This window comes from Engystomops pustulosus, chromosome 4, assembly GCF_040894005.1.
Source record: "Engystomops pustulosus chromosome 4, aEngPut4.maternal, whole genome shotgun sequence".
NCBI lineage: Eukaryota > Metazoa > Chordata > Amphibia > Anura > Leptodactylidae > Engystomops > Engystomops pustulosus.
The window spans coordinates 122136340-122161048 of record NC_092414.1 but is presented as its reverse complement, the minus strand read 5'-3'; the positions used below and the strand labels follow the sequence as shown (position 1 = coordinate 122161048).

The 24709-nt window shown below is 34.4% G+C and overlaps 1 protein-coding gene across 5 annotated transcripts in view; it reads left to right on the top strand.

The window, feature by feature from the left end:
• Positions 1-23855, top strand: part of PCLO (piccolo presynaptic cytomatrix protein) — a 194243-nt gene extending 170388 nt beyond the window's left edge. For 3 of the 5 annotated variants that reach the window (XM_072147278.1, XM_072147280.1, XM_072147277.1), the window contains 13 exons: positions 297-347; positions 1264-1394; positions 2380-2406; positions 5582-5675; positions 5767-5838; positions 6863-7043; positions 7233-7427; positions 9449-9520; positions 12318-12456; positions 15099-15157; positions 18639-18773; positions 19692-19837; positions 20763-23855. In XM_072147278.1, the coding sequence (XP_072003379.1) occupies positions 297-347; positions 1264-1394; positions 2380-2406; positions 5582-5675; positions 5767-5838; positions 6863-7043; positions 7233-7427; positions 9449-9520; positions 12318-12456; positions 15099-15157; positions 18639-18773; positions 19692-19837; positions 20763-20903 (1443 nt within the window). In that variant the 3' untranslated portion in view covers positions 20904-23855. The remainder of the gene's footprint in view (positions 1-296; positions 348-1263; positions 1395-2379; positions 2407-5581; positions 5676-5766; positions 5839-6862; positions 7044-7232; positions 7428-9448; positions 9521-12317; positions 12457-15098; positions 15158-18638; positions 18774-19691; positions 19838-20762) is intronic. The other 2 variants (XM_072147282.1, XM_072147281.1) reach the window with 1 other exon arrangement.
• Positions 23856-24709: the final 854 nt, after the last annotated feature.

Sequence of the window (24709 nt, the reverse complement as noted above, 5' to 3'; positions counted from 1 at the left end):
TTTGATTCCTGCAACAGTGATCTATATATCATCCATGTTATGAATGTAGCCAGCCACAATGATGCATGCATGTAAGGCATTAGGCCACTGATGCCAATTTTAACAATAATAGTCATTCCAATGCTGTTCGTGAAGTTATCACTGGGGATTTTACTTATAATATTATATTCATGTATGCTATTTCATGCTTTTGCTATTGCTATTGCTATTTAGCAAGTTAAATCATAAATAGAAGCAATATTCATATTTGCTCAAAATTTTTAAAACAGAAATATATTGATTTTTTTTTTTTTTAGTCTACTGAAGCTGTGAAAGTATCTTCCCATCCAATTACTGGCGAAATCCAGGTATTCAAATGCATTTTTGTTTAATATTAGATGAATTATTTAAAGCATCTTGAAAATGAATTGTTAATTAATTTATACTGCATATACACTCATGTGCCCATTTCTCTACTGCATTTAAAAGAAAAAAAAATAGACAGCACTTCATGCACAGCTTCCTTTTATATAGAAGTTAAAAAGAATAATCTTATTTTCTCTCCATACACCAGGTCCCTGGTGTGGAACTGAAAGGTTGTCTCTGGATATGATCCAGTGTCGTAGATCCCAAATAGTGGAGCTCAGAACCTTATTACTTTATAAAATATTTATTTACTCGAACTTAAAAGTAAATGAATAAAACAATAAAATAAATATCAAGACGCATTTCTAGTCTAGAATGAACTCTTCATCAGTTTTGATTACAACAATGAATCATATCCAGAGACAACCTTTAATTTTTCGACAAACTTTTGCCGATCAGTACGATTATACAGGTAACACAGCCGCTACACCTAACTTACACTATCTTAAAGGCAAGTATGTTCATTACCTGGTTAGTTACTTGACTGAAAACACCCAATAGGTGCCCATGAAAATCCCTCCCCCCATCCATGAGGATTATTTACAATTAATAACTAGCTCACTTATTTTGGAAATCTAAGTTCCTTGATCACACACTCCACTGGTGGGAATTGTGGTGGCATTTCTGATGGACCATTTCCACATTATCTAAAGATCAAAGCCATCTACAGACCTGAATCTACTGGTATATTTTCCCTTCATATGGTTGCATACAAGTAAGTGATTCATTTCAGAAAACCCCCACCCATGCTCATTGCAATATGGTTTATGAATTTATTTATTTGTCATACAGAAAATTGTTTCCTATCAGTGACGCATTTGCATTTAAGTATGGGAGTTTTTTCTTTGTATTTTGTAGCTTCAAGTAAATTATGATAAGCATCTTGGTAATCTCATAATCCACATTCTGCAAGCAAGAAATCTTGTTCCTAGAGATAACAATGGTTATTCAGATCCTTTTGTGAAAGTATATCTTCTGCCGGGAAGAGGGTAAGAAGATTGTAACTTTTAGCTGCATAAACATTTTTTAGACATATGCGAGGAACTAACAAGACTAGCATTACATTTGCCGGACTTTACAACTTTACAACTTTTGTAACACTTCAATTCTCAAAAATCTTTATTATTATTAGTTTCTATTTTTTCATAATCAAACAATTATTTGTTTCATTGTTATAACCTTATCCAAATGCCATAGAGTCAATATAAGTCTTGGAACAAACTAGAAATAGACACTTCTAGAATATATTAAAATGACTCTATATTACTCTCTATATAAATAATCAATGTAAATAATAAATAGAAAAATAATCTCTATGTAAATAATCAATACTATATAATACAACAGAGAAAGGTCCCAAGGAGATTAAATGTACTATATAATATGTAAATGTAAGCTTCTAATTTTCCTTTATTAAATGTCTTTACCTAATGTTGTAAAGCCCTAGGTGTCCAATTATATTTGCATCCTAGCTTCAAAAACGTATAACATATGCCCAGTAAACGGCTAATCTGCTATTAAGATGTGTTCTTAGCTGTGGGGCTCAAGGCTCTGAGATCTCCACCATGAGCTAAAATGAATCTACTAGACTGCATATTTTTTTGGCTCCCCTAGTTGTGAAAATTGCTATGTTTTGTTTTAGAGAACTGTGGGAATCTCAGAACCTGGAAGTCATTGATCATTCCTTAAAAAAAAACAAAATATAGTTATATTAATGCACTGTATCATATATCCCCCTGCTGTAACACTGCCATGTTTTTCTTTTTGTCAATGTTTTCCCAGTACACTACTGAAATATATATCTAGTTATTCTACGTCTGTTTCATGTTTTTAATGAATATGTTGCCGCCCATTACCAGGAATGAAGAGATTTGTTTACCTTCTATGTGTTTTATGTCTTTCACTTGTATATTCTGTTTTATCTTTGCTTGCTCCCTATGATTTGTGTAATGCCCCTTCACTGGGTCCTTACAGCCAAGTAATGGTTGTCCAGAATGCCAGGTAGAGTTGGACTTTATATTTTTATTGAGAAACAGACTGATATACTAGTAATTTGCATGAAACACTTACACAAAACAACAATGCTTGATGATTTTTGCTTGCTCAATTTTACAAAATGTATTACAAATCAATATTTGTAGACATTTTGGAATTAAAGGGGTTCTCTAGTTTTAATTATTATAGTTTATATAATAATTTGTTAGTAGTTGGGATTAGATTGGGTACCCAATGGGATACTGCTCCTTCTATACTTGCCATTTAGGTCAATTCTGGATTATTTGATCCAAATTCAACTGAATGCATCCCCCAAACTACTTTCCAGCTAAGGAGATACATATAGCAATGATGTAATTATCTCAGAGCTTTCTTTCTTACATCCATACACCTGCACATGGCCAATGCTAAGTATGCACATGAAATATCATCTACTGCCCTATCTCCCCTAACTTAGTTTTCCTTTGGATGCCTTGCAGTGCAGAACAAATGTTATTTGTTACTGTAGTGATGTGAAAGTTAGTTCAGAGATAATATTACATCCTTGGAGTCTGTATAGCTTCTTTTTTTTAATTTTTTTTCATGATTAAATTCTCCTTTTAAAACAACACTTTCCCATTTCAAACACATTTTGTCCTTTTTTTTTACCAATAATGGACAATTAAATTTTCTATATCATCTCCTCCCAATTTTTCCCCCCTCATTGGGGATCATTTAGCTATAGTCTGGGATTTTGTGTCTGTCTATTTTTTTTTCTTTTGGGTTTCTGTCTTGTTCAATTAACTTAGAGGGGGATATATTTGGCATTTGAGTTTTTTTGCGACTTGGGTTCAAAAAATGTTGCACGAAAAGTTGCAGAGTCTTGAGTACCATTCTTTTGTCTAAGTCTGCTTGAAAGTGTAGTTTATTTGCACAGACAATTGCAACTTTTTACCAAGATTGTGCAAAAAGGTGCAACTTTTTCATACAACAACATCTGGATTTTAAAGGTATGTTAGGCACCACACTGGTTAAAAAAGGTTCCCACAATCTTTGGGCAGGTGAAAAAGTTGAAAATGTTTGAACTAATATTCAGATGTGCAAAAAATAAGAGAAAAAAAAAGAAAAATCCTAAGATAAATGACCCCATTAAGTCATTGGTAAACAGTAGATCTTAAAGAGAACCCGTCATGCAAAATAACCCCCCTAATCTAATAGATTTTCATAAACTGCCATTAGAAAGCATTGCCTCTATCCCTTCATTGTCCCTCTACATGCCTGTAAACCTAAGCAATGAGGTCCTAAAGCTGTATGCAAATGACCTGTGAAATGTCCAATGAGTCATTAGCATATTCAAGCTGTCCAGCTTTTTCATGAGTGGGAGGTACAGCCACACCCCCGGTTCTTCACTGACAGCCTGTATAATGATGTGAGGTATAATGGTACCTCTATGTGCTTCCTGGTGCTGGTGGCCACGCCCCCTGCAGCCTGCGTGTGTATAGGAGCGATACAACAGCTCCAGGCAGCCATGTTATAGCAGAACATGTCAGGTTCTTGTGTAGCTTATGTCTGTTTCTCTGTGTATTAGGAGGATGCAGCATGCCAGCAGATGAAGCACAGGCACTAACTATCCTTTACTATACCTTAAGACATGAGCAGGGGGAGGAGAGGGGAGGGGTAACAGGAGTGACATCACTGCCTCTGACCATGTGACCAGCCTCATTTACATAATAAAGAATAGATGATTTTATAATCATTAATGTATGAAATAACTAGATAAAGGCTGGGATGGGATCCTTGTGAGCTGCTCCAACAGGTAGTGGTGACAGAAATAGTTACAGAGACCTGATGACAGGTGTCCTTTAAAAGTTCATATGTGAAATATACCAGCAGGACCATATTATACCCATGTTAAACATATATTTCATATTATACCCATCTTCAACAACTATTCTTACTCTATAAAAACTATCTATGCTATATATTCTCTTGAAAAATATCATATCAAAAGAATATGTATGTAGCATACAAATAATATATATAGTAACTCAATTACAAAAGAGAACCCCTTTAACTAAGTTGCATGGTGCTTTTAAATATAAGGATCATATGAATTACATTATTCCTCAATTTTACACACTCCATACATTTATCCTTAATATCAGCACCAACAAAGAAAATTCTAATATTTTACAAAGAATTTCCTTTTCTTTAATATATTGCCACCAAATAACCATAAAAACAATCACATACCGATTAAAATATTAAAAGTGTAATTTCCTTTGTTGTCTGTCCAAATTCCGTTTATAGCCATGTTTAAGCTTATGACTATAGCATTTTTAAAAACATTATTTTTTATCTATCGCTAGGAACCCCTTGCTTTTTTCTTGCCAATTTTTTATAAATGTTTTTGTTATCTTCTTAATGTATTTCCTTCTTCTTTTTCCTCTGTGATTTAAAGTAATAATCCTTTCATGAATCTGCTATACTGGTTTAAATTTATCAAATAGCGTTGTCAACATTACGGAAAAACATTGTTAACATTTTGGGATTGTGTTTCTGATCTTGCAATGAAAGGATAAGAAATCAAAGACACATCTTGGGGATTATTGGGTCTTCATGCTAAACCGGTCTTAAAAGTGATTGAGTGGCATTTGTCCTCATTAAACAGAAGCAACCTCTGAACACTCAGATTCTAGTGTTCTAAATAGAAAGACAATGCATTCCAGTTTCAGAAGCAGATTTAAAGATGTTTTTTATTCTGACTTCTGTACTAATGCTTACATATCCACAGAAAAGATCATTAATTGTTCTGCTAAACTATTATCAGAGTCTGAAGTACATAGTTCTGTAGTGTACAATTCATCCAGCCACAATGCAGACATACCTTTCATTGAAGTGATATCACTATAGAATGTATTATACTAGTACTTATAGTGTATTATGGAATTTTGGATTCCTGGGGCTTTTATTAGGTCCTCACCTGCTGTATGACTCCTTGCAAAAAGTTTGTAGAGTAAATATAATTAAATTGTGTAGCATACCTTAATTTTATAATTTTGTACAATTGTAGAATATGAACCAAACTATACTATAAAGCATAACGAGTTTATAGTCTTACATTTATCACAATGCTTATTTGCAAGTTAATTATCATGAAGATCCATATATGAAATGACATTACTGTAATTTTCTGCCTCAGTGCTGAACACAAACGGAGAACAAAATATGTACAAAAAAGCTTAAACCCAGAATGGAATCAGACAGTGATTTACAAGAGCATCTCCATGGAACAGGTTTGTAGTCATTCATCTAGCCTGTGAAAATGTTAGAACTTTTGTGACTATGTGTAAAATTTTACTTATTGTTATTTGAACTCCATTACAGCTAAAGAAGAAAACATTGGAAGTCACTGTATGGGATTATGATAAATTTTCTTCAAATGACTTTCTTGGTGAGGTACAGTAACTTATTATCATCCGATCCATGTTTACCAGATGAATATTTCAGTGATTGTTCACTGACTCTTCATGGCACTGGAAAGTATACTTAGCTCCAATGTTATAATGATTTTTGCCAAATTATCATATGCGATTCCCCCCCTTAAAACAAAGAGAACAAGTGTATAGTCTCTTCTATGCGAGCCCTAAGGATTTATTACTTTTCTGAAGTGCACAAAGTGCCACAAGAGCAGAAGGTGAGGTAGGGGGCTGCAGGAGAGGAATCTATGATGCAGCTTGAAGTGCAGAGAGACAGAGAAAGTTCTACAGAATCACAGATTGGGATGGAGGATCTGATACTGAGAAGAAATAATTTACCTCACTATTTTGTGTAGGAGACTTCTGCATCCACAGTATTGAACACACTCAGCTACACAGAGAGAGTACTGTCACATGACCTCCTCCATGTAGAGTGAGCAGGCTCAGCAGTCCCTCTGCTCTGTGAAACCTACTCTACAGAATCACAGGTGAAATCAGCAAATCCATGAAGCACTGCAGAGACAGTCTAAACTGAGGATGATAGAAAAGAAACTGCAGCACATGGGTTATTAAAATAATAGTTGTTCTTCATCCCAAGAGCTATTGTTATGTGGAAAAAATATGGTAGGTGTGCTTTAATACTTGTCTGGTAAAGTTTCTGCTCCATTAGCACCAGCAATGGTCCATGCCAGTTCTCCTACACTGATAAGATAAGATAATCAGATAAGATAATCCTTTATTAGTCCCACAGTGGGGAAATTCACAGCGTTAAATCACATATACCCTTGTGACCACTATAGTTAATCACTTACATTTAAAGTGTTGTTCCATTCATGTAGAAATATACAATGAGGTTAGTGACTAACTGCAGCAGTCAGGTACCTGCAGAGTTTACCAGGTAGGAAGTTGTTATTTTTTTAGGTAATTGTATAATCACAGTTCCTACTTTAAATATATACCAAAAGTAACTGATAAGTAAATATATATAATTTTTATTTCTATAGGTATTAATAGACTTGTCAAACGCCTCCTATCTTGATAACATGCCTCGATGGTACCCATTAAAAGAGCAAAGTGAAAGTATTGACCATGCCAAGTCTCACTCCAGTCATAGCAGTCAACAAGTACCAAAGCCATCAGTCATTAAGAGCAGAAGTCATGGAATCTTTCCAGATCCATCTAAAGGTAAAACAGTAAATCATGTTGTCAATACATTTCTGTATTTATTTAGCAAATGATGCCTTAATAACTTTCATATATCATATTCTCAATTAGATTTTGGAAATACAAACTACAAACCAAAAAATAATATATTTTCATTTCCTAGATCTAAATATGCTGAAGCCAACTAGGTGTCTAACTGTATTCTTTTAGATATGCAGGTTCCAACTATAGAGAAATCTCATAGCAGTCCTGGTAGCTCAAAATCTTCTTCTGAGGGACACCTTCGTTCACATGGACCATCACGTAGCCAAAGTAAAAGCAGTGTCACTCAGACCCATCTAGAAGATGCTGGAGCAGCCATCGCGGCTGCTGAAGCAGCTGTTCAACAGCTTCGTCTTCAACCAAGTAAAAGACGCAAATAAATTCCTCAGCATGGCAGCTTAATGTTCATCTGTTGCCTTTTCCTGCTGTTTCCCTTGTTGACCATTATTTGTTGTCACTACTTGTTCACCTTTGTTAAATGTCCTTTATTGTGAAAATTTTGTCCACATCTAATATATGTTACCCGATTTTTGTTTACTGAAAATTTATGAAACTGGCTGTTTCCTCATTGGTTCATCCCTTCATCCAACTGTGTTCATCTTGTATACTGTCTGGTATGCCCCATAATGTTGATTACCTGTATGACACTTGTAGGTCCAATCTCAGCATCATTTTTAGCTCTTCAAATTTATTTTAGTCAATTCACAATTATTATTCTCTATTCCTGCAAAGTATGTGAGCATCATCTGCGCGTTAAGGCATGTATTTGTTTACTAAGAGATAATGTTACATAGTTCATATAAACATTATCATTATAGTGAAAATCATGGCCATATTTTAGATTTATAAATGTTGAACCACCACCACAGCCACACCTCTGTAAACACATTTAATCATATCATTTTTAGTGATTGCTTTATATCACTGCACGCCCATGCCAACATTCTCCATATATGAAACATTAAAGTGTATTTTTTATGGATTGTAGAATGAACATAATGACTGAATTATTCTTAGTCATATTTAATTTAGGGTTTTTTTGGTCATTAGACCTCTAGTCACACATACTACTTTTGAGTGGTAATTTGCAATGTAAACCACAAGTTTTAACTTAGTCAAAAACTTTGTTTCATTATATGGTATGTATAGAATATGAGAAATTGTTCTATAAACAGGAATCATTAAAGGAGTTGTCAATTATTGACAAAATAAAACATACATAGAAAGAAAGAAAGATATAGCTAACACTACAATATTGTTCTTATTTAGATATACTCTTATAGTTCTTTTATTTTACAGTTAATTGTATAAAGCTGACTAGGCAGATATAATGTAAGCAGTTATGGTGTAAGATATATTATATATAAATAACCCCCAAAAATTAAATACTTATATTGAGTAATGGTTAGTATTGGGACTACAGCTTTCTTGACCTCCGTTGTCCATAGTGGACATAACGGTGATGTTGCTAAATGAGAAAAGATACAGTGAACCTATATATATATACAATTTACTTCCCAATACTACAAATAATGCAGGGTGATAAATTCTTCTGATATAGGCACAACCAGGAAATGTTTCTAAATTTTCACTACTGTAAGTTGTACAAATACAATATATTTTTGCAGATGTAAGTAAATTGAAACTATAATAGTGGTCTAAGTATAGTCGAGTGGCAATCGGTTAGTAAACACTTTTGGAAATGCTAGTATGTTCAGTGTTGCTATCTATTCTAGATTTCCTTGCCTGTTGTGTAAATAAATGACATACACACAGTACCATGAAATGATGGCTCCACATGGTATATCTTTCACTAAGCACTTTCAATGTAAATAATGTCACTTGTTTTTCAAGCCTACTGTTCCCAGATGTATATACTGATACATAACATTCTAGTGACTGACCTCCTAAGTGATGCTACTGTAAAGTATATTGAATGCACATATTATTTGTTATACCAGTCAACACCCCAGAGAATATCGTTTATGAAAACGAAAACCTTGCTAGAGAGATAAATGTATTTGTCGCAGAATCTTGTTCTTGCATGTGTTCTCACAGGATTAAAGCCGTGGTGGGAAAAAACATTTTTTAAACCAATAAAAAGAAACAGCCAGTTTTAAAGCCCCTTAATGCTGTGCATGTGGTGTCTCTTTGGTGTTATAAACACTACCTATCTGAATACAGAAAACAACACTTCTGTTTGCATGAATAACATTTAAGCTGGTTCCATCTGAGGATACATACTATGGGTTTCCATTTCACCTACACTGCCACAGCAGCACATAAAAGTGGTCAGTCTAATTATGCCAGGAAGCAACATAGACACAGCATAGCAGGAGTACTCCCAATTCAAAGAACTCAGTCTGACAATCTGCCTTCACCAGCAAATGACAGCAAAGACCAAAGCCAGCTAGCACTCAAGAAGGTGATGTCCGATGGATCCGTCAAAGCAGAAGGTGAGACAAATACTGATACTTAGTTAACATTGTATCTTTCTACCATCAATGATTGAAGTAAACACTAAACATAAGATTTTGTCATGGTTAACATATAATGTATAGAGCTTAGAGTTAACTGTGGAGCAAATATTTACTTTTTGGTACTGATAGTGGCTTGCAGTTATCAGAAACTGTACAAGGTGATACATAATAATTGTGCAAAAACCTCTTTACTATACATTGATACCACTTTTCCCTCTTATTCGAGTGCTTCATTCCCAGGAATAATGATATTGATAAAATGTGACATACCCCTTTAACTTACAGTCAATGTAGTCCAGAATAATGCCATATGGATATACTTGAAAATATGCAAATATTTTTTCCATGATAGGATAAGGAAAACATTGCCTACCTTGTTAGGAAGCTCCTTTAACATCAAGCATGACTTGCAAGAAGCCTTATGACATGATGCGTGATTAAAGCCAAACCAGTACATCTATTCCAAAAGGAACAGATGTCCCAATTCTAGACAGTGCTGTTTCAATGTCTTTGCATCTCATCAGTACAGTGGATAGAAATGGTTTAGCTGAGTAAGAGGCTTTTGACTAGGATCAGGAAGTAATAACTCTAACTACAGAAACTTTGCCAATTAAGGCCACCTTTCAAGCATGTGGAGACTTAAAGTCATTGAAGCTCCACTAAAGCATTCTGGAAAATATGTAAATACTCAAATAAACTAGTTCCCTATACTGTACTATTTAGATGCAAAGACCTCACAAGTTGTGCTGTCTACAATTGGGAACCTGTTCCTTTTGGAATAGATATACTGGTTTGGCTTTAATCCTGCATCATGTCATTAGGCTTCTTGGAAGTGATTTTTGATGTCAAGGGGGCTGTCTTACAAGGACACCAAAAGAGGCAATGTTTTCCTTATACCTACCTCGAAATTGTATTTGCATATTTCAAAGAATCCTTCAGGGGAGCGTTAATGGCTCCAGACTCCTGCAAGGCGGCCTCAATTGGCAAATTCTCCATAAGGAGAGCTCTTACTTATATATACATATATTGAAAACTATGTCTTTCACTTTAAAATGAAACACTCCCTTAATGGGGTATTTCCGATTCAGCAAAATATATTGTTTGTATAATAAAAAGTTCTACAATCTTAAAATATAGTTTCTGTATCTACTTGCTGTCATTTTATAGGAAGTTTCTATGTTTATTTACGGTGGATAGAAATCTGACCAAGGTCACACAGGTGAATGCTTTTTAATATCCCAGAGAGTATTTAAAGCTGTGTTTTATAGCAAGTTGTGCACTTGTGTGACATCACATGACCATGGTCAGTTTTCTGTCAACTGGAAGTAAACATAGCTTCCTATACAATGACAGCAGGCAGAGATCAAAGAAAACTTTAAGGAGTTGATTAAGAAAGTATATTTCATTATACAAACAATATTTTTTTGCTGAAATGAGAATACCCCTTTAATCTTTTAATTTAATGATTTCACTCATGGCTAACAGTAAAATGTGTCAATTCACATATTTCAATAAAGTAGAAACATCTACCTGGAGTAACAACATTTTTGAAGCAATTTATTTTTTTTTATTTCAGATATGAATAGACTCAGTGATAATGGTAAACTTTGTAATATTCTCCATTAAGTAAAGCAGGTTCTCCTTACCTTGTTTCTGCTATTTCTCCAGCAATGAGCAGTGTGTCTTAAATTGTCCACTTCAGAGAGATAAGTAGGCTAATGATTAACTCTTTCATTACCTATAGAATATTTCCCTGTGTTAAGCTCTCTCTGGTTAGACTATCCAGAGACTGTCTATTGAAGAGTAGTATTGAAGTCATTATCAGGCTTCTTTGTCTCTCAGTTGTCTGTTAAGAAAAGGATAGAAAGCTGGTTTACACAAACTGCTTAAAAATGGAAAAAAAAGGCAGGTTAAAAAAAGGACACATGAGCATATTTCTTTAATAAAGTACATTTCAAAGTTTATTGTTATCATCTGGACTATTCATTTATCAAATTGTGTCATGTGTTTTGTTACAGAATAAGGTATTATAAAATAAAGGATGAAAAAAGGTTGAACAGATTTTTTGTAACAACCATTACTGTATATATGTAACCATATAATAATATGGGGAAATATGATCACTATCATCTCTTGACTGGCAATATACATAATGTTGTATTTTACAACTCTTATAACATTAAAGAATGCATCTTTTTACTGCAGAAGTTTTCATGAGTGTCCTGAATGAGCCATACACATATATATTTTTTTAAAGTGAGGTTCAGAATTTTTCTCAGGGTCAGAAGAGGTTTTTATTTATAAAATATTATAATAATCTAGTACTGCACCAACAAATGAAGTAATCATTTAGGCCACATATTATTATTTTGAAATGTGAGATACCATGAAGCATACATGCCTTGCTATCAATACTGGTAGTCCTGTCCTGGTAATATTTTTTTAAATAAATACAAATTACTAGTTTTCTGTGTATCAAAGAAAGGAAGCGGTTTATACTATATTAGTTGTTTCTTTTTACAATAAAAAGAGGGTTTTATTGGGCAAAACCACTGAGTAAACAGTATCTCTGTTTCCAGGGAATTGTATGTAACATTAACCAAGCAAAGAGCCTAAACATATAGTGATATGGATAAAACTATAGTAAATGCTGATTCTTAATATTACTATTAACATTTTGCATTTCAGGAAATATTGTCTTTCATAACCTAGGCAATAAGCATGTTACTTTTGTGGTAACATATTCTCATACAGTTTTTACTTTCCTGTACAGCAAGAACAACTCCTCACAGGACTACTGAATCTACAGTTTCCACGACGTCATCAGTCAGTAGTTTTGGCAGTGGGTACAGTATGGACAGTGATTGTAACACCACGCAAGGGGATAACACTCTGTTTCAAGTTCCAAGAATGTAAGTCACAATCTTTATTTTATATTCCAAAATATATTACATTTTATATTAAGAAATAATGTATTACTTTTTTTTATTTTATGGATATGCAATTTATTTTATAAACATTTCCATAAGCTCTGCTCAAATTGGTTTAAAACTTTCTATTAAAGCCATGTATTTTTTTAAACTAGTGTATGGTGTTTTGCGAAAGGCACATACTGAGCCAAAACATCGCCACTTATTACAATGTTGTAAAAAGTGCAGCATTTTTCCTTGGACCTATTTTGGAGGACCCATTCACCTGACCCTGGAAGCTTGCACCTGAAATTTCTTCACACTTGTGCTACTGAGATTTTTCCTCAAGTAGTCTATGGTGTGGTCATTTTTATATCACATTTCTCTCATTGTGAATGAGAGTAGTAGTGTTATTGTAGCTCACTATTATTCTTAGTTCCTTTAGAATGTCATCCACCACCATGTGCACTAGTCATATAGATCTGATCATAAAGAGAAGGGTAAAGTGGTAGATGTATTTATTTATATGATACAAATTTATTTATACTATACTATGATTAATCTATTTTATTACCATATTTTTAATAGTTTTAATACACCCTTTTACATTTTTTATCATGTATTGGGCTTTTATTTGGTACCATAACTGGAACAATATTTGTTAGTTTAAAATTGAATAAACAGGCAGTGCCTGATTTAAGAAAACGCGACCGCCAAACGACCACTAGTTACAGACTGACCTCTCTGCCCACTTGTCACTTGGACTTAAACATTTTTTTGTCTGGAGTTACAATGAAAATATTTCTGTTCCAAATGACATACAAATTCAACTTAAGAACAAACCTAAACAACCTATTTTGGATGTGATCCAGGGATTGCCTGTAGAGGGAAATGAGCAAAAATGGTAAACAATTACATATAGATTTTTTTACATTTCCAAATGTAATAAGTTGTAGTCATTTTCAGTTTTAATGTGTATATATTTATTAATATCTGATTTTCCTGTGTATTACAATGCTAACTAGGTGTATTTTGGTTAACAGCATCATCACTATGATACCCAACAGTAAAGCTCACCGTATTAATTAAATGTGTTTCTCCAGCTATTAATGTCTGTATGGGCTAGGTTTTGGACAAATATAACAATTATTTATTATTGATTGGATTGTCCTGATAAAGAATCAGATGAAACCTTTTAACTGGAAAGCTAAAGCTCTATACAGTATAAATGTATTGTTTACAGGAAATCTACCTTCAACATCCATCATGATAAACCAGCGACACTTACTCATAGATCCAGGGATAGTGACTGTGGTAATCTTCTTATATTTGTTTTCCATGGCCTCTAAAATCAACTTTTAAAATTATGCTAATGACCCAGAAGGGATCTGAGGGCATTACCAGAGTCCCTCTGTGTTGCAGAATTACAAGCTGTTACCATGTGTAAGGAGCACCCCCCTCCTACTGTGTGCCAAAACTTTCTGTACACATGGATTACAAATATAAGAAGATTACCACAGTCACAGCGATCTATTAGTAAGTGTCCCTGGTTCATCATTCTTAATTTTGATGTTAGATTTCCTTTAAGTAGTTGGCTTATATATATATGCCCAGTGCATCATTAATTACTATGTATATAGTAATGGCAGTCTTGAAGGGGTTGCAAAGTTCCAAACATACATTAGTTATAGTATAACACTAGAATATTCATTTATTCATGAAGAAACCACGTTATTAAGAGTTCCGATTCTTTTGTTGTACAAACATTTAAGGCATTGTTCATGGAAAAAAGAATGTGTTGTTGTGTATTGTTGTTGCTTCGTTGCTGTTAAGACTGAGGCGCTTCCAGAAATTCTACTATATGACAATTTTAATTTTTTTTTTTGATGACACGCAAGACTTTAACTTGATAGAATAATTTTATTCATAACATGTTTTTGTTAATAGAATTTGCGGCAAATAAATAAAATGTGATTACATATGCTTTTTTGCCATTTTCCTCATTTTATTCTCAATTTTTTTTGAGAGTGGTAAAATTGTAAAAAAGCAACCAAAATATGTTATAAATTGAAGTTGACTATTGGCTTGACATCTATAACCATGTTATCTGCAAATACAGCTATATAGCAGTCATGAAAGAGTTAATCTAGTTGTCTGGAAGGAGATACTATACCTTCTTAACTGATCTATAACTAAAAGGTGTTTTGTTTAAAAACAGGGGAAAAGCACATAGAAATTACTTATTCGGTAAGGCAACATTGAAGCCAGGAATTGAAAAACAAATGCATGTGTGAGTAAGGCCATGTTTTGTGCACGCAAAGAACAGCAAAGCCCACAAAATTAGTTACCTATTGAGCAAACACTGGACTCTACTAACAGCTACTAACTCTATGAACGCTGCCAACATCATCAATTTGTGTAATTGACTAACTGGTTCTGAGGGAGCGTTAACAATAACATATTAATTATTGCCATTTCTGTCTCCGTTTCTATAGGCTCTCAGCCTCTGGTAAAATTCTAATATTATTTCACTGGAAACTGATTATTGAGTAGTTTTGATTAATTCAATGCATTTCCTTTTGTCATGCTTAAGATAATTGGCAAATAGTCCAGTTGATTGATAATAATATGCTTGATTTTAACAGTGGTAAAATGAACCAAAATGGACAAGACCAGACTGGATTGGGTTTGACTGAAACAGAAGGTAGGATCTACAGTAACTTATCTCTTTCTTTTGTATATTGGTTGACTAGTCACTTGGCTGTTTGTTTCTGATGTTTTCCATCAGGTTTATAAAGCAAACTCAATTTTTAAATTCTAAAATTGCATATATCATATTTGATTTTTTAAGTCAATCATTTCTGAAGCAACACAACTTGCCTCTCCCATGTTCTTATATAGATCACTCAGTTTTGACCATACAAAGCTACAGACTGTGTAAGCAGCTTAGGAGATCTCTGTAAGCATACCTATCTTTTTGCTTTTAGTAGGAGCAAGACTGTGATAAAAAGCTTTTATATTCTAGGATTGTAGCTGGAGTTGGTGCACATGGTTGATCTTTGCATTGCATTGGTAACAGTAAGAACAGTAGTACTGCTCTGAGTAAGAACAGTAGCATGCTTCTGGTTAAATATTACAGCATGGAACAAAGTGCACAACAGTTTGAGTACAGGTATGATCTTGAAATATTTTTTTTTTTTCACAGTAGTGTTGCTACTATCAAAACACAGAAATGTATGGTTACACAGATCTTCAGGGCAACTACCTGATTCTGTCTCCAGATTAATATGGTCAAAACTGCTGGTATCTTTCTATATTCTAGATTATTTTTAGGCCACCGGGGATGTTTTAATCCTAGAGTGTATGGTTAATCATATAATATGCTGCTGTATTATTATAGCAGTGTATTGTATATAAACTGAGATAATATCACATGGTGCTTGCCAGAGGGGTGCATCTCAGGGATAGGAGAAAATATTTTGGATGCTGCTACAAGTAGTAGTGATTGACAAGGGTGCAATATCAGTGACGTAAGTATGATTTTCTTTTCTATAACCCAATTAGGGTTGTTTTTATAATTATACAGCTGACAAAAATTCAGAAACTAACTAAAATATTCCGTAGTTTATCAGTCCCGAACTGCCCTGTCATGGTTATTTTATATACAGCCCCCTTATAGTTTAACTATATACAGTCCCCTCATGGTTTAATTATATACAGCCATCAATATCAGGTGCTGCCAGGCTGCTGGGGAGTAAGATTCGGCTGTGTGGGTCCCCCTAGCAGCTCTAGTCCCCGGTACTTGCCAAGGTAAGCCTGGTGCTGGCGACGTCCCTGGTGCTACCCCAGCATAAAAATAATGTAACAGCATAGCAAACATAATAACAAAGAAAAATATTTAAATATTACTTAAATATTACCCTAAAGAGAATGAATAAGCGGACCCGATCAAGAACTTGGCTAGACTCGAACCTGAGAGTCTGTCCAGGGACCGAATGTCACCCCCACGGTAACATCTGTAATCGTTGCTAGCACCAATCACGTTTATGTTGTAAATGTTGCCTGCAAAGCTAGCACTTATCACAGGGGTAAAAGGGGGTGAGACAACTAAACTGCTGACTAAAGTTTGGGTCCGCTTATCACAACTAAACATTATTCTTTAGGAAAAGTGCTCAGGTGAGCTTTCTACAGTTGTATCAGTCTTGTATCAGTACATATTTATGACATTTACTTACACAGTATGGTGTTGCATCATCTTCAATGTGCACATTTACCTAATGAGTGCTGTTGGATGTAGTTGCTTTCCCTCAGCATCCATTTCTCTGTATAATGATTGTATATTCAATGAAAGGCAGGAACAATAGCCATCTAGAATCTACTGTATGATGTACATGTAAAGCACGATGGGGAGATAAATTAACACTGTTCTAAATATTGACCAGTATAGACAGGGCCATAACTATGAGACAGGGTCCCATTGTGAACTTCTGTATGGGACTCCATTCCAACTTTAAAATGTATACGTATTTGTGTATATAATCACACATACAGTATTTATATACGTATATACATACACAGCATATGCACACCACATATACATATACACATCACATATGCACACACTTATAGACTATATACACGTATGTATACAATACCATATATAGACTTACAGAAAATATACTCCCAATACACACTCAATAACCCAGATCAAGGGGGTCACCTGACACTGTGGGCCCCATAGCGCTGGCTGACTAGATGGGTCTTATGGGTTAGACAATACATTTCTTGTATATAGAGTGCTAGGAGTAAAAGCTGTTATCACATATGTAGGTAATTTGGTAGTACACACATCTTTAACTTTTCTTCAACTTCTGGAAACAAAAATTCATGGTCATTAATCTTAGGTGTTTTGTTTTTTCTATCATATTTGTTAATATTTATATTCATTTTTATATTAAGTTTATTGGATGCATTTGCATATGTGTGCCAAAACCTAGCTGTGCCAGAAATTTTGTGGCATCTGCTATATCTTTGTGATCCAGATGTGGATGTATAAAAAAGTCACAGTTTTGTGAAAGGGGCAAAAAACAACTTACACATATGCCTGATATATTACCCTCTAAGATAAAGTCCAAAACACAGAAAAAGCAAAAAAAAAGACATGCACAAATGTGTTGTTAAAAGGGTTGTCTGGTGGGTGATAAACATGGCTACTATCTACCAAAAACATCCCAACACCTGACCATGGTTGGTGTTGATATTACAACAATACCTGTTCAAGCCATTAGGTGTGGCACTGTTTTAGAAAGACACCAGCCATGCTTCTCAACCTCTAGACAACCCCTTTAAGCATTGTTTGCATAAGTAATTCAACATGTTGTTTTTTTAATTGGTCACTCAGAATTGGACATTTCAGAATGTCTCACACCAGTGGAAATGGAAAGGAGGGATACATCTATAAAATTAAAAAAAGAAACATAATACAGTACATAGATTAACATATACTTCTACTTTTTCTACATGGCATAGCCTCTATGTTAAAGCATTTTTTACCTGCCATTGAAGAGTATGCATTGTCATTTTATTACAGCACAAGAACATTATTACTCTTGTAGTTTACTGCTAAGAATGGCAGTAAATAGAAAATGTCTCATGGAAACATTCATTCATTCAAGCTTGTTAAGAATCTGAACAGCTTGATTTATTTTTCATGTTACGACTCAATGCACTGTTTAATGGTTATTGTAGGCCATCAACAAATCATTTGCCTTATTTCAAGGCTTTGAGAACAACTTGTCTGCATCTCGTATTATAGAAAGTTCCAGAAAATTACTGATTATGCTTCAGTTGCATGACCTGAGTGGTTAGCACTTCTGCTTTGCAGCACTAGAGATCCTGGGTTCTAGTCCTACCCAGTTCAACATCTGCAAAGAGTTTGTATGTTCTCTCCGTGTTTGCGTGGGTTTCCTCCAGGCCCTCTGGTTTCCTCCCACACTCCAAAACTTACTGGTAGGTTGTTTAGATTGTGAGCCCCATTGGGCACAGGGTCCGATTTGTCATGCTTTGTGCAGTGCTGCGTAATCTGTGTATGCTATATAAATGAAGATTTATTAGAATTATTATGACCTGAAAATGACAACAAGGTTCCTATAGCACTTACATATTATTACCCTGTTGTATTATAGGTAAAACCCAAGTGATGGGTGAAATCAAAATTGCCCTGAAAAAAGAGATGAAGACAGATGGAGAGCAACTGATAGTAGAGATTCTACAATGCAGAAATATTACATATAAATTTAAATCTCCTGATCATCTGCCAGGTAAATTACAAATTTGTCAGATTTCTGTCTATTGTACCAGTAACATTAAAGGGAAAATAGCTATGTTATAACTACAAGTGGATCCTTTTTTGAATTTGTAATTGGAAGGCCATTCTACAATCTCCTGATGTGCTTTCACATTTTCTCATTTGTATGTGCTCTGTAATACACTTACCTATACATCCCAAGCTTCCATTTGCCTGAAAATATATATAACATTGTATTAGATCTTTCTAAAAATTGGCGCGAGGCCCACCACTCCAGACCGCTCTTTGCTCACTTGGCATGGAGGTGGCGTATAAGTGTTGATAAATTCTTTCCACTGGGTACATTTTTGTGTTATACTTTAACTGTGCTCATAGTGCTGGACTCATAGCTGCATATTATCTTTTCATGTACAACTCCAAATATATAAGGGTTATGATTTCATTCTGAAAGAATGTTTACCCTTCTTTATGCCTCTCCCAGCTAGTGTTCTGCTTCAAAGAGTTGATTCTCAAATGCTTTCTTTCTAAATTGAGGTGAAATACAGACTTTATTTACCAATCCATTTGTCCTTTTAAAGCTCTTGCTTTAAGCAACAACCACTGATAAACTGGTTACATAAATGACCTGCTTTCATTTTTAATAAGTAGTCAAAGATTAGCCCATACAACGATCTGATTTAGTATCCATCCACCAAATGTAAAATGCCTAGCAATTACCAGAACCGATGTACATGACATAGAAGACATGGGTATAGAGTTACCTGAAGTCTTCCTGTGCTGTGTCACCTCTTACTATACCAGGATTATAATGATGCAGATTAAACACCCTGCTGTAAGTACCATTAATACAGAACAAATTTAACCATTCAGTCAACTGCTTAACTAGTCATGAGCTTCATTTGCTGTATACATGATTTACATTATTTTACAGATCTTTATGTGAAGCTCTACGTAGTTAACATAGCAACACAGAAACGAATAATAAAGAAGAAAACAAGGGTTTGTAGGCATGATCGGGAACCTTCATTCAATGAGACGTTTCGATTTAGTATGAGTCCCGCTGGGCACTCACTGCAAGTAAGAGTTTTTTTTATTATAAATTAGATACCAACTCATATAGACTTTATACATTGTGGGGATTTGAATCTTCATATGCTACAATTTCCAAGCTGTCTAAGCCACTATAATAAATCTGAGGTGCAAAAGAGCTTCTAATAAAGATCCTGATAAATTTGGCACAAGGTCCATTTTTTGGTGCCCGGCTCTAGCTGTGCTTTTCACTGGGATTTTATATTGTGAGGCATAGCCTTAACGTATTTAGTGCATCACTAGAAGAAAAATGGGCATCAGAAAGAATACTCCAAATTCAGGAAGGACTTTCAAAGTTGGTAGACTTGCTTTTTGTTAGTCTCAATGTGTGGCAAAATTGCGGCAAAAATAGACAAAGGCTGCATACTAATTGAGAACCAATAAAATGATTGAGTTTTGGAAAACTGAGGTTTTTGTTTTGGAACAGGTGCAAAATAAAGAGCTCTGGGATGGTAGGCCAAAAATCAGGAGCATAAGCATGTGAAGGTGCACACCACATCACCAAAATGATCTTGCACCATTGTTTTGGAGATCCAAAGCAGTCTTCATATGATTGACTCATCTACTTTAGCTTGCTTACTTTAGCTAGGAACTAAACACTGAACCATGAGCTGCTCAGAACCTTAAGTGGGAATTAATTTTAGGTGTACCTATTTTGTAGGATGATAAGTTCTTCTGGGAAAAAGAATGTTAAGTTAATTATGGAATTAAAAGTTCAGTCTTCCCATTACATTGGGATTTTAAAGTCAAGAGATTTAGAGCTTTAGTTATCGGGCATGATACATGGTAGCTGGATAGTTACGGCTATATGTAAAGAAATCTATAGAACTGTAAATGGTACACTACTTCATTGTTGTATCTTATTTAGGTAATATCTCTTTAATACAATGCATTTATATTTTTTACATAATAGATTCTACTCGCTTCAAATGGAGGAAAATTCATGAAGAAAACTCTGATTGGTGAGGCTTACATCTGGCTGGACAAAGTGGACCTTAGAAAACGGATAGTAAATTGGCACAAACTTTTAGCCAGCTCTGCTCAAACACATTGATCAATAATTTTTGCTGGGGCACAATGTCAGGATAGAGCTCAATGGAATTAAAGAGGACCCGGATGCAGAATGTGTTTCAGACTGAGAAGGTTTTGTTGACATGTTTTACAGTTGATTGGAGCACAAGGAGTTCAGAGGCTATAGACAACATGGCCTTTAGCATCTAGATGAATGTTATTGATTCCAGTTTAGAATCTAGAAGTGTCTTTTTTGATGTTTAATTTTATGAAGCAGCTTAGAAGTACAAGTACTCAAAACTTAGGCAATATCAGATACAACAGATTATAGCAAAAAAAACGTATATAAGTATCACACCTAGTATGTGTTCTAACTTATTTGCACCTTAGCTGTTTCCTATCTATACGTACTATACATTGAAACTTAGTATGTTTATTAGATATGAACTAAGTTTAATTTTGAATAGTACATTTGATTCCTATGAGTTGCAGGTAATGTTCTCACTATGCCACGTGTACAGTATCAGTACAGTAAACGTGCAGTGCCTATCTTCTGTAAATCGAAAAGCAAAATGAATAAGTACTTCAGTTTTGGCAAATCTTGCTGGTTTCTTTGCATTAACTGGAAAATCAAAACTTGTATTTAGGTACATTTAAGAGTTAAAACATTAGTGTTACAATACAAACTGAGGCTTCAGTAACATGGTGTTTAAAGTGAGGTATAAAGCCAAGGTATGACCTCTTCTTTTAGGCTAACCTAAATTTAGGCAAGGTATCTGAAGAGCAAGGATTAAGATGACATTCTGCATCTTCACTTAGAAACTCAGGTGAATGGTTGAGATTATGGGTATGCTGATAATGTATTTTAACTGATAAACATAACAATAACTATGGACTATGATGCAGTAAATGGTCTCTTGGAAAATCAAGCAAAAATGGCGTAAAGTAAAATCACTACAAGGTACATATTTGTTAGTACTTCTGGAATTTTATTTTCGAGCAGGTTCCATCACAAGCTAAGCGTGTCAGAAGTGTGCATTTCTCCTTTAAACTGTAGTTCTTTTATGCAGAGGTATACTGTAAAAGACTGCAAAGCATGTGGATGGTTGCTATAGAAATGTCAAGTCAGAATGATAGCACAAATACGGATTCTTGCTAAGAAACCTGTAATCAGCACTAAATTAGCAGGGCTAACATTGGTTTGCCTTTATTCTCACAACACATTCCATTGAAAGAACTGCATCATTGTTCCAAACCATGAAATATGATTTTCTTTCTATCTTTCTGAGTCATAAATTGTATATAAAGTCATGTATCTGTTTTCCCTAGTGCAGAGATTCGTAGAATTAGTACCTCTCGAACAAATGAAATCTTACAGATGCATTTCTCATCTGTCGTATAGAGTGAGTGACAACTATTTTGGTGCATCCCTGACTTATGGTGCATTATATGCTTCCGATGTGTGCCAACAATGTATAATACCAAATTCTTGAGTCATTATGGAAGTATTCTATGCAACATTGATGTTTCAATGCTTTTTCTGTAAGTGAAAATGCTAAAAAATATTGTAAAACAGAAAATATTTAAACATATGTAAGAGAAAGGCATCAGTATTTTTTGTTGCACATATTTAAACACATTCCTAGTGTATATGGCTTTTTGTTTCTCTCGGAAGTATATTTAGTAATCACCCAATTAAGATTTACTTTATGTATAAAAAGCCAAGATAAAATCATTGACATAAATATAATTTATATGTAAACAATCAAATTTTAGTTAAATTCATTGCAATTGAAACATTCAAATACAAAGCACAGTGTGTGTGTGTTTACACATGAATGAGATTTCTATTGTTCTGAATACTTTAGGTTCACAAATCTGGAAATGATGAGTTATAGATCTTGAGCTTAAGTTGATATGATTTCACATTCCATGTCTGCAGACTAGAGAGGTGGAATTCTTTTTTAACAGGCTTCGTTGTTGGCAAAACTGTAAACAGTCTTTATTAAGCACATGTTATAGTAACATATAAAACAGTATGTTTAAGTAGCCAACATAACGACATAACACAATATACACATTGCAAGTCACTTAAGCCTCAGAACAAAACACATCCAAGTCCTAAATGTTGCAGACATAACTAGTGCCTGATGTTTTGTTTACATTTCAGATATGTTGCATAGTTTCAGGTATTTTAAATACAATTTTTCAATTTGAAAATGGTAAAATACATTTTTATTTTACCCTTCACATTGCAGGAAAAACATCCTGCTCTCATAAAATATGAAGCAAGATCGGCCATAGAAGCCAAATATTCTCTTTTTAGCTATATATATGAATTACCATTCTATGCTCTGCTAGTCTAATGAATTCTGAATGCAAAGGTCGCAAGAAGCAAGTTCCTTTATTTTGTTATTGTGTAAATAGGTATACATTTTTGTAGATGGAAAGAAGTGAAGGGTTCTACTCCCCTAAGGCATTCAGCATGTAAATGTGAGCATTCCATTCAATTGTAACTCTAGAGGTGTTCTGTGATGTGGTCAGATGATAAACCGGTGGCTGAACGATTTGTTTGTCGTCGTCCATTGAGAATCTGTACAGAGAGTCTGATATATAAAAGATATAAGAAAAGTGTAAAAAAAAGCTATAATGGAACTACATAAATTCTGTATTGTCCTACACTTAATGTTTTCATATTGAATGTTGCATGCATTGATGGAGGTCTGCTCTTTATTTTGTGTATTTTTTAGCATTTTATTTTTTGTTGCTACAAACCCCTTATTAATATTTTGTTTAAGGAAATAAAGATGTAAAAAAAAAGTTAAAAGAAGCTGTATAGAATATGCCTGTAAATCCATTAATGTTTTCATTTTATGTAAAAAAAAATGTCATAGTTTTTTGTGGTTGTACACAGGATGTAACTTGAGAACTTATGCAAATTGTGATGTACAAAAGGTTGTAATCCAGTCAAATGAATAAATATTTATTACATCTCTTTCTCTGTCAGTTGTTTAAATATGATTCAATGCTTTTTCATACAGAAATAGGTTTCTCCTTATTGGCAGTATTGTAGCTGGTAAATGATATTATTCACACTCAGCATAAACGTTACAGCAAATACAATGATAAAAGGTCAACAAGAAAAATACACTACGGGCTGATGAGAACAATTCATGCTTACAGGACGTATTGCTTACCCAAAATTCTGTTCTGTTTGTATTTTCTCTCCGTGTTTGCGTGGGTTTCCTCCTGGTCCTCCAATTTCCTCCCTCACTCCAAAACATAAAGATAGGTTGATTAGATTGTGAACCCCATTGGAGTCGGGGACCATTTTGGCAAGCTCTGTGCAGCACTGTGTAATCTGTGTGCACTATATAAATAAAGAATTATTAAAAGAATTATAAAAGAAGGGAGATAGTGACCTGAAAAAAAAACAACGTGCCCATATTTCATGGTATGTGGATAGGGTACCTGTTCTAATGAATATAAGGTTTTCCAAAATACTGTTGTGTCGAATCTCTCATGTTATAGCCACCATAGCAGGAATCTTTAAGGATCTCCATTGTCTTGAAATATTAATCCTAATGAGTTTATGAAAGGAAATGGAGCTTTCTTCTTTTCTCAAATCCTCCAGTCCACACAGGGTCACATGAGAGCCCCAGGGAGCTGGGAAGGTAGGTCCTCTGGAAATAAATAGTGCACCACCCGCCACCATGGTCTTTGTAAGACCACCAGATGTCTAAAAGTGAACATCGCCAGCAGAAAAGCTTCCTCTGTAAAAGCTTCCTCTCCTAACCGTTTGAAGCCAATCTTTTTTCAGAAAGGTTTTTAAATTGGCTGTTACCTAAG